The sequence below is a fragment of the Pelophylax lessonae genome, assembly GCF_965119305.1.
Source record: "Pelophylax lessonae genome assembly, chromosome: 2".
Classification (NCBI taxonomy): Eukaryota; Metazoa; Chordata; class Amphibia; order Anura; family Ranidae; genus Pelophylax; species Pelophylax lessonae.
Window position 1 is genome coordinate 393,009,210 of NC_138769.1, and position 17,335 is coordinate 393,026,544.

At 42.2% G+C, this 17,335-nt stretch overlaps 1 protein-coding gene across 1 annotated transcript in view; it reads left to right on the forward strand.

The window, feature by feature from the left end:
* Positions 1-17,335, forward strand: part of LOC309546397 (multidrug and toxin extrusion protein 2-like) — a 167,737-nt gene continuing 150,402 nt past the window's right edge. The window contains exon 1 of the mRNA XM_082246056.1: positions 1-123. Within this exon, the coding sequence (XP_082102182.1) occupies positions 34-123 (90 nt within the window). The 5' untranslated portion in view covers positions 1-33. The remainder of the gene's footprint in view (positions 124-17,335) is intronic.

Sequence of the window (17,335 nt, forward strand, 5' to 3'; positions counted from 1 at the left end):
GAGTCCGGGGAGAAGAGAACACACAGCGGATGTATGGAGACTCTGGGAAGGATGATACGCCGGGCGTTACCGCTCTACTTCTGGCCTGAAGTGAAGGAGCTGTGTGCGGTGGCCGGGCCTGTGGTGAGAAGATTGTCTGCTATGTACAGTACAGAATGTTATGTGCCGTGTGAGGAACTCGGCTATTTAATCAATGACTGGATATCCAATCAGGGGACTCTCATTTATTTCCACATATTTATCACTCACAATGACAATTGTACATGCAGCTTCTGTAGACTAGTCTTTCTCCATGCTGTCTGTAAGATGTGAAAAACTAATAATGTAAAGAATGTAAGTAGATAATCCATGCTTAGCTTGCACTTCAACTGTTGGGGAACTACAAATCCCATGAGGCATTGCAAGACAGACAGCCACAGGAATGACTCTAAAGAGGTGAATGCATGATGGGATGTGTAGTTTCACCACATCTGGTGTGCTGAGGTTGCCTAATACAGAAGTATTCCAGGTATGGCTATTTCATACATAGTTACATTATTACAGTTTGGACAGTTGTAACTATGTATATACCATAGCTCAGTGATGGTGAGCCGTGGCACTCCTGATGTTTTGGAAATACATTTTCCATGATGCTCATGCACTCTGCAGTGTAGTTGAGCATCATGGGAAATGTTCCAAAACATCTGGGGTGCCAAGGTTCACCATCACTGCCATACCTGGACGGTGTAATGCACTGACATCACACTCTCCTTTTCATCCAATCAGAGAAGGCTTTGCAATCATTCAGAAAATACAGATCATTCTCCCGCAATGAGCTTCCATCCTCCTGCGTTCACAATGCATCAGGCTGGTCACTCAGCATGGGTCCTGGAAGCAAGTGAAGACCACTGGAGTAAAAGGCTCGGCTCACTGCTGCGACCTTAGGATCCTACTTGTGAGACCCCAAGTTGCATGACATGTGAAATCCCATGTTAGGCAATGAGCGCTGTCTTAGCATGGCTGAAGTCACTTGGAGTTTAGAAAAGGTCCCGGTATTACTTGAAGGTGACTTCTATCCAACTTTTGCCCATCAACTTTAACCACTTCAGCCCCGGACGGTTTTACCCCCCCCCTCCCCCTTAATGACCAGGCCATTTTTTCAAGATTCGGCACTGCATTGCTTTATCTGACATCTGCGCGGTCGTGCGACGCCGTACCAAATACAATTGATGTCCCCCCCCCCCCACAAATAGAGCTTTCTTTTGGTGGTATTTGATCACCTCTGCGGTTTTTTGTTTTTGTGCTATAAACAAAAGAAGAGTGTCACTTTAAAAAAAAAAAAAAACACCAATGTTTTTTATTTTCGGGTAGAAGACATTCCCAATAAAAAAATAAATATCAGTTTAGGCCAATTTGTATTCTGGTACATACTTTTGGTAAAAAAAAATCCCAAAAAGCATATAATAATTGGTTTGCACAAAAGTTAAAGCATTTACAAACTACGGGATAGATTTATGGCCTTTTTATTTTTATATTAGTAATGGCGATCAGCAATTTTAATCGGGACTGCAACATTGTGGCGGACAAATCTCACACTAAGTGACACTTTTTGGGGACCAGTGACATTAATACAGTGATCAGTGCTAAATAATATGCACTATTACTGGATAAATTACGCTGGCCGGGAAGGGGTTAACACTGGGGGTGATCAGGGGGTTAAATGTGTTCCCTAGATGTGCTTACTAACTGTGGGGGGGGGATTGAACAAAGGCAGAGAGAGATTGGTGATTCAGCTTAGCTGAATCACACAATCTTTCCCTGCCTCTCTGACAGGAGAGCTGTCTTGCATTGTTTACATACCAGACGGCTCTCATATCAGTATTGCCGAAGATCACGGGAGGCCGGCGGGGATCAAGCCTGCTCCTCCCGCTGTGTCTAATCACAGTGCGAGCGCAGTTCCGGTGCCGCCAAACCGCATGCGCATAATCACATAGATCTACATGATTATGAGCAGCAGAGCTGCCCTGCCGCAGTAAATCTGCGTGGGACAGTCGGCAAGTGGTTAATGGAAGTCGTCTCCAAGCCTTATCCTCATCTATATTGATGCGATTTGGATCTGACATTACAGGAAGATTACCCGGGAAGTTCATGGTATCTTCCTGTATGCTATTTTTGCATACCTGCACAAGACAGTCAAATCAAAGTAGTACTCAAGTCTCCAGCCAAAAACAAGGAAGTTGCCTGACAAAGTTGTACCGTAAGGGCTTGTTCACACTTGACTAAATTTCCATTGTTTAACAAACGCTCCTATAGCGTTAGTATGGGCATTAGACTCCCTTTAACCACTTTCCGACCACCCGCTGCCTATTTACTGCGGCAGGGTGGCTCGGGCAGGCAAAACCACGTAGACCTACGTCGCTCGCCTGAGAGGAGCTGGGGGGCGAGCACTCCAGATCGTCAGCTGGGAAGCCGGTGCGTGTGCCAGGCGGCTCCAATTGCCGCCTGACACCTGCGATCATTCCCCGCTGAGAGAGAAGGACGGTCGGCTATTGTAAACACCTGCGACTGTCCTTCCCCCTGGGATGATCGCAGAGCTCATGTGATCCTGCTATATAGGCTCACATGTCTCTGTGGTCATCTCAGAAGCCACGCCCCCCACAGTTAGACTCACTCCCCTAGGGTCACATTTAACCCCTTGATCACCTATACTGTTAACCCCTTCCCTGCCAGTGTCATTATTACAGTAACAGTGCATATTTTTAGCACTGATTACTGTAGTAATGTCACACTATTCTGGACGGGCTGCAAAGACTATGAATGTGGTTTTCAAGAGCACACGGCGCTCATTGCCCTGATGAGATTATCCATACCAAATCACCTTCCCAGATAGTTTACTCAGTCACAACTCGCATGTAAGAAGATCTGGCAATGTTGTAAAAGAATGATTCTTCCATACAGGGTAGGCGATATACAACAAGTCACGTTGGATGTACGGCATAGAATGACTAATACAGGAAAGGGGGTGTGCCTAAAGCAGCATGCAAACTATGGAGTGGCACAAGAGACAAACTTAAGATGAACATTAAAGAAACAGTATATTATAATAAAATAATATCATGTAACATGACAGTCACTGGTACCCCCAAAAGTGTCAAAAATGTCAGTTAGGGGTCCGATCTGTCCGCTGCAATGTCGCAGTCCCGCAAAAAATCACAGATCACTACCATTACTAGTATAAAAAAAACAAAACATTAAAAAATGACATAAATCTTTCCTGTAGTTAATAGGCGCGATAACTTTTGCGCAAACTAATCAAAATACGCTTATTGCGACTTTTACCAAAAAATTAAAAAAAAAAAAATTTGGGGAAATGTTATGTAGCAGAAAGTGAAAAATATATATATTTTTTTTTCAAAATTGTCGCAAAACGCAAAAAATAAAAATCGCACAGGTGATCAAATACCACCAAAAGAAAGCTCTATTTGTGGGAAAAAAAGGACATAAATTTAGTTTGTGTACAGTGCCGCACGGCCGCCCAATTGTCCGTTAAAATAACGCAGTGCCGAATTGCAAAATAGGGCCTGGTCATTAAGGGGGCAAATCCTTCTGGTCCAGAAGTGGTTAAAGAGCTTTAGTATGGGGTTAATGGCGTTTTACAAGCTGTAAGGACTTGCATCAAATGTAGAGCTTTAATGACACCACCACTAGCTGTTTCTTCTTTTGAAGGACTAGGTTTGCACATTTTTATGAAAAGAAAGTTCAGTAAACAAAACTTGGGTTTCCCTCGCAGGGGTTTTCAGCATTCCTTTGCTCATCAACATAAACCTCATTCAGCACTTTTGGCTCTCACTTGCACTACTGCTGCTCTGGTCTTAAGCTGGCCATACACTATACGAAAAAACAGGCGATAGCGATTTAAAAAACTGAACAAATTTTTTGGAACGACTCAAGATACTACCATCATGTTGCGACCAAATTTCGAAAGATAAACGTTCAATGGACATAAATGAACCGGTTTATAATTCGATTTGGTCACATTAGAAGGGAAAAGACGACATAAATTTGAGCTCTCGACGTCCCTTCTGGGTATACCCGCTTGGTGTACCGTACGTTCGTTGTGTGGACAGATCTTTCTTTCCTGCTTCGTTAGCATCCTCGTAGCTTTTCTTTCAGTATGGATCATGTGGATGAGAGGACCATTGCCATAGCAATGCTGGGTATCATGGCAATATGTATAACAGGCACATGAGACAATGAACCAAGCAATGGCTGAGGAACCATAAAAAATAATCTCACTTGACATTGTTGAGAGACCTGAAGGAGAATAAACCCGGATGACTTTCGGAATTATCTCAGAATGCTGGATGAAGCCTTTAAGCTGCTATTGAGCCATGTAGCGCCCCTCGTAAGAAAACAGGATACTGTCCTCAGACAAAGTATAACAGCAGAACAACGGTTAATTAACAAGCAACACTTAGTTTTCTGGCAACTGGAAGGACATATGAAGATCTCAAGTTTACCACAGGCATATCGGCCCAGTCGCTAGGTCGCATTTGCCAGAAACCTGTGCAGCTATAGTGAAGGTCCTGCAAACTTAAAATTTAAAGGTAATCACATTATCTCTGATTTACAAAAAAAAACAACATAGAAGTGATTTGATAATATATTTTATTTAACAGTAGGTAGTCAGCAAGAAATTATGTTTGTTTGTTGTTGGTTTTTTTTTTTTTATCGAAAACATAATTTAACAAGAAAACTGAGCACAAATGTGTTTTTGGGGGTTGTAAACATCAGTATAACTAGGAAAAAACATAACACAATTTATACAGAACATGAACACAGTTACAAGGACATGTACTGGAAATCATTTCCCCAGGTGTTTTGTTCATGTTGTTGGAATGGTACACGCCAGTGATGTGACTGCTGAGACTGTTGAGACGGAGTGCTATTGCGTTCAGCCAAGTGAGTGTGTTGTGTGAGCTCCCCTCTGATCCTCTTATTCAGTAGCTGGAGCAGTAATGGCTCAAGCAGTTGTTTTTGTTCTTCAGACATATGTCTTATCTTCTTCGCTATGAGGCCTCCTAAATCGTCACTTTCATCCCTCTGTTTATTCAGTGCCGCAGATGCTTGTGCAAGAAAGCTGGCATTGGAATCTTGGAAAGAGCGTCTTTTTTTACACTTGTGTGGTGTTTCAGCTGCTGATCTGGAAGGTTCTGAAGGATTGACGAATAGATCCTGTGTGGAAAAAAATAAGGAATTTGTTATATTATTACATAAAATAGCACACAATCTTTTAAACAATTATTATTTTGTGTTACAGTTACCAACTTCTGTGCAGGAATGGCTGGCAACAGCGAAGCAATTTCAAGATTATTGGAATTTCCCGAATTGTGGAGGTGCGGTGGATGGGAAGAAGGTGCGTATTGCACCCCCTGCAAACTTATTACACCCCCTGCAAACTCGGGTTCCTACAATTATAAGGAATATTTGAGCATCGTGTTAATGGCCATAGTGAATGCCAAACACGAGTTCGTCTTTGTGAACATTGGGAAGAATGGACGAAACTGAGTTTCACAAACATCTGAAAAGTGGGTCACTCAATCTGCCATCAAGACAAGAGATAGTAAATGGACTCAACTTTGTCTTTGTTGCTGATGAGGCATTTGGTTTAGGAGAAAATCTACTCAAACCATTTCCTATAAAAAATCTTAGCCCAGATCAAAGAATATTTACTGTAATTACAGATTATCACGAGCTAGACGTGTGGTTGAGAATGCATTTGGTATGTCCAACAGGTTTAGAATCTTCCAAACTGCTGTCAATGTCTCCCCTGATAACATTGATACAATTGTGTACAGTTGCTGTGTTCTGCACAATTTCCTGCGTCGCACTACCTCTTCATACATGCCACAGGCAATGCTCAATAGGGAAGACACTGTGGCAGGTAATGTGATTCTTGGTGATTGCCAAAGTGATACTGAGGCACTGGTGACCCTAGGCCATGCACATCCAGGCCTCTCCAGTCAAATTGCATGCCAAAATCGGGTGAAATATATGCAATACTTTGTTGGGCCTGGTGCTGTAGATTGGCAGAATAATATGTGGAGTGTATGCTGCGGCTCATTTTCTGTCAGGTTAAACCAAAGCCATCTATCAAAATAATCTATTAAAGTGTACATATATGTTCTTTGTTATATGATTTAAGATACATGTAAAATGAACAGACAGTCCATAATGTGTTTTTATGTATTTTTCTTCTTGTAAAAAAATACACATGGTACAAATAAAAAGCATTTCATGCAATTTACCTGTGTTCTTGTGTCCTATCCTCTGTATCAGGTCTGTTGTGCTCTCTGGGTAAACTGGATACAGATGGTCTAGCGCCATCTTGGTCATTCAGAAAGCGAAGACTTTCAAAGTACCATAGACAGGGTACATAAATGTCATCTGCCCCAGCTCCTGATCTTTTTGAGTCATTTATCTTATTTAATTCCTTTTTGAATACGGTTCTTAAATTTGCTATTTTTGCTTTAACGTAAGCAACATCAGATTTTTAAAACACAGCAGTGCAAAGTTCAGCCAATTTCAGATATGCATCATTGTTCTTCATTTTGTTAGAATATCCTTTATTGCGGACTTTCCAGAGACAGGGCAGGTCTCTATACATTTGGATAAACTGAGGTATAAAAATCTGGGGAAGTAAATTTATCCACCATAGTGCCTTTAAACAGAAAAATATTGGTTTGAACACTCACAGCATGCTTACATACATGCTATCTTTAGAAAAAAGTTAATTAAAGCAGTGCATATCTCTACTTACTGATACTTTGCAGAAGAAAATTAACGGAAGACTCGTGAAGTGTTCGTAACCATGATCTTTCAACTGGAACAGGAAATGCGTCACCTCGTACAAGGAAAAAGCTGATGTGCTCCGCCCTTCTCGATCAGGCGCCATTTCACCCATACCATGTGGAGTGAGAGTGCAGAAAAAGATGTGATGCCCAAGAAGTGGCAACACAGCACGAAGAAAGCAACACCTATGTGCTTTGAAGAAATGATTACCATGGTCTGAATACTGGAAAGAAACGACTATGATGGCAATATATGCACACTATCCAAAACCAAACACAAAGGACCAAATCATGGCTAAAGTTGTCAGTGCCATCTATGCTAAACACGGTGTGCAAAGATCCAAGGACCAGCTTTGTAAACGGTGGACTGATTTAAAGCTCAGGGAGGTTGATCAGCAGAATCCATAAAATTATCAAGAAAGGTACATTAATTATTATAGCAATTATAATAATAATAATAATAATAATAATGATCAGTGGATGAACATGGAATTGCTTATTTGCCTATTTTGCTGTGGCTTATATTTTATAAACACACGTGAGGACCATTTATAGGAATGCAAACGCTGAACTGCTACCTATATCCAATATGTTCTTTTATGGTTTGGGGTATATTTTTTCAGGTTATAATATTTTATTCCTTCTTATTTAAGAAAAAAAACATAAAGGAAAAATGATTGTTTCAGAAGGCATTGAAGCACACTATGACAATGTACATAAAGAAGATAAAATGCTTATTACTGAAGATGATATCATAGTTGAACCTGCAGAAGATGTTAATCAGCCAACAGACCAAGAAACAGTGTTTTCCATTGGAGAAGAGTGTACTATAGCTGACCAATCCACATGTCTAGATAGAGCTGAGGAGGCATTGGCGACTGAGATTTCTAGCATTTGAATCAAACATATTAGGCATACACATGTTCCAATCTCTCACAAGCCTATATACAGTGTGGTGTATATGTGTGTGTATGTGTGTATATATATATATATATATATATATATATATATATATATATATATATATTCTCCCACTTTTTGTTTTTTTACAGCACATAAGGTGGAAACATATATTAATAGCTTTACTGCCCAGAAAATGGTTGGGAGACATACTGCTGTGCTGCAAAACGATGAAAGAGCTCTTGGCATCAATACAACAAAGTTTGCTTAACCTGGTTGATACTTTAAACAAAATATTTTGAAATTTTTTGTGTTTTAAAAGATTGTATCGTTTTTTTATAAAGTTTATTTTCGAAGTTACAGATTACGCAAACATATTGCACTTTACAAAATCACTGTCAAAACGTAACATAAATGATAATATATACAGTATGTGATGTCTTCATATGTTGATATAGGTTTATTGTTTTATAACTAATGTTCAAAATTGTTTTCTGATTTCCCCTCCCCTCCCTCTTACTACATACTATATATGCTGGCGTATAAGATGACTTTTAAACCTTTAAAACATTCTCCAAAAATTGGGGGAGGTTGTCTTATACACCGAGTATAAAATGTAAACCGAACTCCAGGTTTCGGACCACCAAGCTGGCCCAAAACGAACGTTCCTAATCTGTCAGCCCACTGGATGTGTGGTAATACTGTGTGTACCGTAGCTTCGGCTACATACATGATACTGCGCTGAGACAACCACGGCGAGTGATGTATTCTATTAATAAACACAAAGCTAGCTCGGATTGGCTGAGCCAGAGCCAGAGGTTTTATCATTATCAGCACGCCTCCCTGACTCCGCTAATCTGAGCAGGCTTTGTATGCATAGAACACATCGCTCACTGTGATTGGCTCCGCACAGTATACTGTATGTAGCTGAAGCTACGGTAGTCACATACAGTATTACCGCACACCCGGCAGGCTGACAGATTAAGAACGTTTGTTTTGGCACAGCTTGGTAGTCCTAAACCTGGAGTCCTCCTTCCTCCTAAGGTTCACATTTTATACTCCTGTCTGATTAGTGGGTGTAAATGGCTGCTAGACAAGACCCCATCATGGGGGAGGGGGTGATCTTATATGCCGGTATATACGGTATTTTTTTTTTATTTTTTCCGGGGAGACACATACCTAGTGTCATTACAGTGCATGTCTCTAAACTACAACTGTGGCAAAAAAATAACACGAAGTAGGGTTGTCAATGCACAAAATGGTATTTTTGCACTGGAACAAGAGAGATTTGTATACTCACCACATGCAGCTAAAGTGAACATTTTTCCCCTAAAAAATCCAATGATAACCTTGGTCATGTAATCCTAACATCTTGAGCAGGTGTAGGGCTTGATGGCCATTACAGCATTTGTGCAGCCCAACTGCACAGTTTGCCATTATATGCATAGACCTGAGTGGGTAGAACCTTCTTCTACTTTTTTTTTTTTTTTTGTTTTGTATTATTATTATTACATGTGCGGTAAAAGAAGGGGATTCAATATAATGTGTCTGTCAGCAATTATATTACACAATTATGTTCAAACAAATCTGCAATACAATTATGCACACACTGTTATGTCTATTCTTGTACTGTTCATTCTCTCATACCTGTTAACTTTATCATGCATATTGCATAATCTTGCTCCGTGGGGCACATGATGTCATTCCTGATCATAGCTGTTTAAAAAAGGATTCCTTTGCCTTGTATTACCTAGTGGATAGCCACAAATGTCTTTTATCATTTGATGTCCTAACCATTTGTACTACCTCAACAATGGAGATAAAAACATTTGCACTTTGTTTTATTTAAAATAAAAAAAAAATACAAAAAATTTTAGCTCCAATAAAGTTTGCTAAAAGCAATTTTGCATGTTTTTACTTTTTAAGCATGGCAAACTGAAGTGTACTATTGCCTCGTTTCCACTGAGCGGATCGGTTCGGGTCAGTTCGGTACGGTATGCTAATTTGAGTGTTTCCATTATGAAAGTGGCCCATACAACCGAACCAAACCGCACCATTCTTGGTCCTGCTTCAGATGTAGGGCCATAGGAAATGGTACGGTACGGTTAGGGCGGAGCTACTGGCGTCACACGATAGAGTCCACTGATTGGCGGACAGGAAACCATCAATGCTCACGTCAAATGAAAGAGCAAAACAAACACCTCATTTGGTGTAAACCCCGCATGGTCCCTGGTGGCCCGACTTGCAGTGGAAACGCTCACCTGAATAGACCGGACCATTCTAACCCTTCCAAACTGTACCGACCCGAACCGTTCCGCTCAGTGGAAACGAGGCATATGTGTCCTGCTAGCTGAATGTGTATTTGAGCTTGTGTAGACGAACGATCGTTGCTTGTGTAGGTTACGTTCATTTGTTTACTTCCGGGTTAAAGGTTTTTGTACATGCGCACGAAAAATCGTACCATTTTTTTTTTCCCGTGCGAGGAAGCCACCAAACAAAGTTAGGGCTCTTTCACATGGTCTGCATTCCGTTGCGGACCGTGCTCTGCTCAGCGGGGATCGATCCGCCTATCCCCGCTGAGCCGGCGGATGATAGCTCCGTCTCCACACACAGTGCGGAGAGGGAGGTGTCAGAGTCCCGCTGCTCTCTATGGGGAATCGGATGAGAGCGGATCGCTTGTCCGCTCTCATCCGATCCCATCCCCAGGATGGATGGAAAATAGGGTTTCCATCTGTCCGGATTTCACGGACAGGATCGGATGCGGATGGCAGCGGGTGTCAGCGGACATGTCACCGCTGACATCTGCTGCTCCATAGAGCTGAATGGGGCATCCAATCAGATCCACCTAAAAAAACTGACAGGCGGATCTGATCGGAACGCCTATGTGAAAGAGCCCTTAGTTCAATCAGGAAAAATATTTCAAAATTTTCAAACAATTTTTCGAGGCTAAAAAGTTGAAAGAGATTATCGTTCATCATCCACTAACTAGAAGAAAATCGTCCGAGCGTTCGTAACAATAGAATGTTGCCTGATTTTTTTGTATAGTGTATGCCCAGCTCTACACTTCAGGCCTTTGTCTCCTACAGTCAGTTAGCTCACCAACAGGGTGCACACTGATAGCAGCCGTGTGCTGAACCGACTCCTGGGCCAGACCACCTGTCTGCCGGGGGGGGGGGGTCTTTTTTACTGAAAGACCCAGACACACCTGCACCATCAGTGTCCTGGCTAATCCTAAACCCTGGTCGCAGGATTGGAGATTTCCTCCCACCCAGATCGCTGCAAAATCTCCAGGCTCCAGGTCCCCAACTGGACTTTAGAAAACAATGAGGAAATGTAAAAGCCAGTTTCCTCTGCATTAAGCAAACCCCCTGGAGCCCCTCAACCTGTCCGGTTGAGAACTTTGGGCACAATCTCCTAGACCCTGGCAGGGCAATGCTCTGTCCCACAAAGTGTTGATGAGGAGTTAAAAATGCTCCCCAAATGCCCTATGGAAGCCTTTTTTCTCCTTTTTTTTCCTTTTTTCTGAAGCCTTTTCATAAGCGTAAGGTGCATTAACCACTTGCCGACCAGTGGTTAACTAGGGCGGCAGGTCTGCTCTGTCCCGCGAAACGGCATACCTGTGCGTCGCTTCGTGGGACCGCTAGTGGGGGGCGCACGCGCACCGATTGGCCACAGGGTGCCAATCAGCGGGTTTGGCGGCCTCGATGTCCACCGAGCACCCGCAAATGCTCCCTGTGGAGACAGAAGGGTGGTCTGCCGTTGTAAACATGGCAGACCACTGTTCTGTCAGTAATGAACACAGGGATCCTGTGTTCCTCTTATTTAGGAACACAGGTCTCTGTGTTCATACACAATATACACTTATTGGGATTTTCTTTTTTTTTTTTTACCAAAAACATGTAGCAGAATACAAATCGGCATAAAATGATGAAAAAATTAGATTTTTTTCAATTTTTTTTTTTTAATTGGTAATGTTATATAGCAGAAAGTGAAAAAAAAAATATATATATATTTGTTTATAGCGCAAAAAATAAAAATCGCAGAGATGATCAAATACCTCCAAAAGAGAACTCTATTTGTGGGAAAAAAAGGACATAAATTGTATCTGGGTACAGCATCGCACGACCGCACAATTGTCAGTTAATGTAACGAAGAGCCGTATCGCAAAAAATGGCCTGGCCATTAAGGGGGAAAATCTTCCGGTCCAGAAGTGGTTAAAACTGCTCTACAAACACGTATTCCATTGAAATTAATAAGCTAATCCTAATGCTCTACAACTGCACCATAACTGCCTGCCAGAGGGTTTGCGAAGCGTTACCATAGACTTGAATGGGAGGCGTTGAAAGGCTTCAAATGCCTCCTGACTCGACATGAGGTGTTAAATATGAAGCTACACTAACGCACTGTGTGCTGTCTATTGTATCTTGTACATAGGCTTTGAGGGGTGTTTTTTAACGCCTTCCAAATGCCTGCTTTTAATGCCAATGTGAACTGAGCCGTAGTCGCACGACTTTCAGGTCACAGTGGTTTGAACCGAGCCTCTGTGTCTACCTCAGTGATTTTCAGCTTCCAGAGGGGTCGGCCAGGTATAGTATACACCTGGGGCAGGGTGACAATTGCCCCCCAAATAGGCCGCTCCGCTTTACTCACATATAGTACTTCAATATCAATGTCCTGGCCGGCCGAGACCCATTTTACTTTCTTCCATCGCTGGTGCTAATGCCTCCACTGGTTGCTAGGACCTGGCGTATAGCAACCAGTGATGTCACATCACTGCAGAGCGAGGCCGAGGCCCCAGCATTCAGAGCAGAGGAGGATTTACCTTTTTCTCCTCTGTTCCAAGTTTTTCAGCTCCACCCACCTCCTCCCTCCATCCTCACCGCGTGGCAACATGCTCAGAGGGAAGGGAACTGCAAGGATTGTTAGAGCAACTCCATGAGGTGAGGCCGGGCAGCAGGAATTGATTGGAACTGTGCACCATATGTGTCATGAGGGAGCCGGGCACTGACTGCAGAGAGAGTCCCATACAAAGAGGACGGCAGATAAGCTGGCAGCAGAGGACAGATGACACTCTCGGAGGGGTGGGAGGAGGAGGTCACATCCTCAGCTCTGAGAGGTTCATGCTGGGACTTGTAGTCCTTCACTTTTGGGGATGAGAACAAATGTGAAGGACTACTAGTCCCAGTTTGAACCCCTGAGAGCTGAAGATGTCACCACCCCCCAAACAACTGTTAAAAAACTACAAGTCCCAGCATAAACCAATTAGAGCTAAGGATGTGACTCCCCCATAAATTGAAGAACTACAGGTCCCAGCATGAATCTGTGAGATGTAGGATCACATCCTAAGATCTCATGGGTACATGCTGGCACTTGTAGTCCTTCAACTTTCGGGTGAGGGGGGAGTCACATTCTTAGCTCTAATGGGTTTATGTTGGGACTTTTAGTCCTTAATTTCTTTGGGAGGGGGGGTTCATGTCCTTAGATTTCAGGGGTTTAAGGTGGGACTTTTAGTCCGTCATTTTTGGGGGATGTGACCCTCCCAAAAGTGGAGGACTGCAAGTTCCAGCATGACCCCTCAGATCTGAGGATAAGACCCCCCCCCAACTAGTGAGAGACTACAAGTCCTAACATGAGCCCCTGAGATTAGAGCTGATGAAATTATACCCCCAACTAGTGAAAGATCTCAGGAGTTCATGCCTGGACTTGTAGTCTAGGGGTGTAACCCCCCCCCCAAGTGAAGGCCTACAAGACCCAGCATGAACCCTGAAATCTAAGGATGTGACCCCTTAGATCTTGGGGTTCATGTTGGAACTTGTAGTCCTTCACTAGTTGTGAGGATTGGTTTCTCAGCTCTAAAGGGGTTCATACAGGAACTTGTCTGCACTGCTTACATTTTAGTTCCTGAAGGTCATGGTGGTACAAGTCTGCCAGGGGCCCTGAAGAGCCATATTTTCGCCCCCCCCCCCCCCCCACCCTTTGTGATCATGGGAACCCTAAACTGTTTTCCACGATCCATCACCTGCTTTACTTCCCACCTACCCCCACCACCTAGCATTACCCTGCCCCCCCTCCCCCAGTACAATAATAATGCTGTGTTTTGTGGGTACGAGGAATGTAGACTGTGTACAGTTTACTGCTTCCTGACTGCCCCACAAATATTTACTGAGTGGCCACTCTGTGCTGGATCACGTATCTGATCAGTGCTTCTAGGTAGGGCGTGCACCCACAGACACGTAGCAGAATACAATTTGGGAACAATTTAAGAAATTTGGATTTTATTTTTTTCACTGTTTTTTATTTGTTTATAAATTAAATATAAAAACAAACCCCAGAGGTGATTAAATACCACCAAAAGAAATGTATTTGTGGGGAAAACAAGTTTTATAAATTTTATTTGTGTACAGTGTTGCATGACTGCACAATTGTCAGTTAAAATAATGCAGTGCCAAAAATAAAAAAAATGGCCTGGTCATGAAGGGCAAGTGGTTACATTATGTGTAGGTTTAACCACTTGCCGACCGCCGCACGCCGATCTACGTCGGCGGTCAGCCCCTCACAGGCAAAGTGACGTAGGGCTACGTCACTAGCTTGTGAGGGTCTAGGGAGCGAGCGCGCGCCGCCAGAGGCGCGCTCCCGCGTGGTCACGGACCCCCCCGCGCGTGTGACCGGCGGACCCGATGTCCGCCGGCCACTCTGCGATCGGCGGGGGAGAGGGAGAAAGTCAGGCAGCTTGTGTAAACAAGCTGCCTGTCATTCTCCCCTCTGTATGAGAGCTGATCATATGGATCTACTATGTAGATCCGTTGATCACTCTGCATACAGCTGAAGCCACAGCCAATCACAGTAAGAATCACGCCCCTAGGGACACACACAGCCCCTCCCTCTCAAATAAAGTTAACCCCTTCACTACCAGTGTATTTTTACAGTAACAGTGCATATATATAGCACTGATTACTGTAGAAATGTCACTGGTAACCCCAAAAGTGTCAAAAATGTTAGTCAAGGGTCCGATCTGTCCGCCCCAATGTCGCAGTACCGCAAAAAAATCGCAGATCGCCGCCATTACGCGTTAAAAAAAAAACAACAAAAATGACAAAAATCTTTCCCTTAGTTAGTAAACGCAATAACTTTTGCGCAAACCAATCAAAATACGCTTTTTGCGATTTTTTTTTTTACCAAACATAGGTAGCATAAAACAAATTGGCCGAAAATGTTAAAAAATTTTGATTTTTACATTTTTTTGGGGGGAATTTCATATAAAAAAAGGGAAAAATATTGCTATTTTTGCAAAATTGGCGCTTTTTTTTGTTTATAGCGCGTGATCAAAAAATCGCACAGGTGATCAAATACCGCCAAAAGAAAGCTCTGTTTGTGGGAAAAAAAGGACGCCAAATTCGTTTAGGTACAGCGTCGCACGACCGCGCAATTGTCCATTAAAGTCACGCAGTGCCGAATCGCAAAATAGCCCCTGGTCGTTTAGCAGCCAAATCCTCCGGGGCTTAAGTGGTTAAAGGGTAAAACATAAATTTGTTTAAGTGTGTTGAGATTTCATTCCAAGAAATTACTGACAGTTGCCTTTCCCATTTAGAAGAATATGCTTATCATGCAATGGTTTTATCATTTACTGAATCTGGGTTTAAAGTTCACAGAATAGTTCAGTGGTATTGTCACGCGATTATGACAGCTGTCATTTAAGGCACATTCCTTCCTGTTGTATAATAGGAATTTGAAGAAAGATTCAATTGGTGTCAGAAGATTTTGTATTCTCTCTCTCTATCCATGTAATCTGTCATGCTGGAAATGTTTAAAATAATTTTTCAATGTGCATTGTCAAATATTAAACTATACGTTCTTTGTGCTTTATACATGGTACAATAAATCAAGAAAAACATGTTACTTAACATTCAGGCATGCCTTATGCCATGTACACCCGATCGGATGATCGTAAGAAAACAAATTGCTTTTGAGTTGATGGCACGATAATCTGATCATTAGTACACAGCTTTCGGAAAGCGGATCACGACAGTTCGTCCAACATTATCCTAAGGGACAACTACGAAAACTATTCTAGGACAATAGGCTAGCGAATATCAATAGTTTAATCAATACAGTATGCGTCTGCTAAAAATCAAAAGACAAAGACCACGCATGATCTGACACGTGAAAATAACCCAGAAGGGGATGGGAGAACGTAAACAATGTTCGAACCGCGAAACATACGTCCAGAAAATCGATTGCAGGCTTTCGCAATGTCTCACAACGGTCGGTTGGTACTTTAAAAATACAGAAATCATGATAAGCCTGGCTGCCGTTGCAGTATTTTTGACAATTTTTTTGTCGAAAGACAGGAATCTTTTCCAGAATCGTACGAAAAAAATCATACGTTTAGTAGAGTGCATTTAGCACTGTTAAATTCAATATTCGTATCATGCAACAAAATGCGAAAAGGTCGAACGATAAGTCGTCATATTATCTGATCGTGTGTACGTGGCATTATAGCTAAATGGGAATGGGAATTTTGCTACCGAAACAGAAAATGCAGGATGCAATTGGCCGAAAACTGAAAATGACAGTTTTAAAAGAATATTTATATTTTATATAATTGTATTGTATTAAGCTTTTTAATTAATATGAATTTATTATCGGCCATTACTGGCACTTTTAGCGTAAGAAAAGCTGAAGAAAAATGTATCCCATTAGTTCTATGTATGTCTTCCCATTGATCCGTTGTGCTTCTGTTGTGTTAATAATCTTGCTTGCTGCATTTTTGGTCAGTTAAAAAAAAAAAAAAGAATGCACCAAAAAATGCACCACCCTATTGAAATGCAGCAGGAATGCATCCATAACTCATCCGTGTTATGTTTTTCATGCGGTTTTTGAGTCGCCTAACCTATGAAAAGCACACCGTAAGCACAGTAAAATTGTGGTAAAATTGCAGCAAAATCAGCATGAATTTGCAGCAAAATTAGCGTGAATTTGCAGCAAAATCGCAGTAAAATCGTCACGACTTAGCGTCAAAATCGCATGCGTTTTCGTCATTATCAGCACCTTTTTTCTCTTATTGGCAAGATGCCGATAACGCCAGATCTCTTTAGCCTGCTGACATTTCATTGCATCTCTACTTCATTATTTCTTCTTTGATTTATTTTATTTTTTTCTTTCTTTTATTTTTACCTGGTGATCTGACCAGTAAGGCCCCGTTCACACTGGGGCGATCCGACTTCCAGGGGCAACCTCCGAGGTCGCGGTGCGAGCAGCGCTCCGCGACTTCGAAGCAGCCACCACGGACTTCATAACATTGAAGTCTATGACGGGCGCTCCGGGTCGCCCCAAAGAAGCTCCGGACGCTTTTTCTAAGTCGGAGCGACTTGTGTCGCTCCTATAAGAACGGGTCTTTTGTTGGAGGAAAAAAACAAAACAAAAAAAAAACAAGCTTGCCTGCAGATGTAGCAGTTAGAGGTATGAGACAAGCCATTGACCACTGACAGAGAAGCTTACAATGATCGGCTTTTAATTTATATAAACTTTTTCCATTTTAAATAGAACAAAACTGTTTGCTGTAACTGCCTAAAAAGTGTTAAGCTTTATGTACATTAGGCCATCGT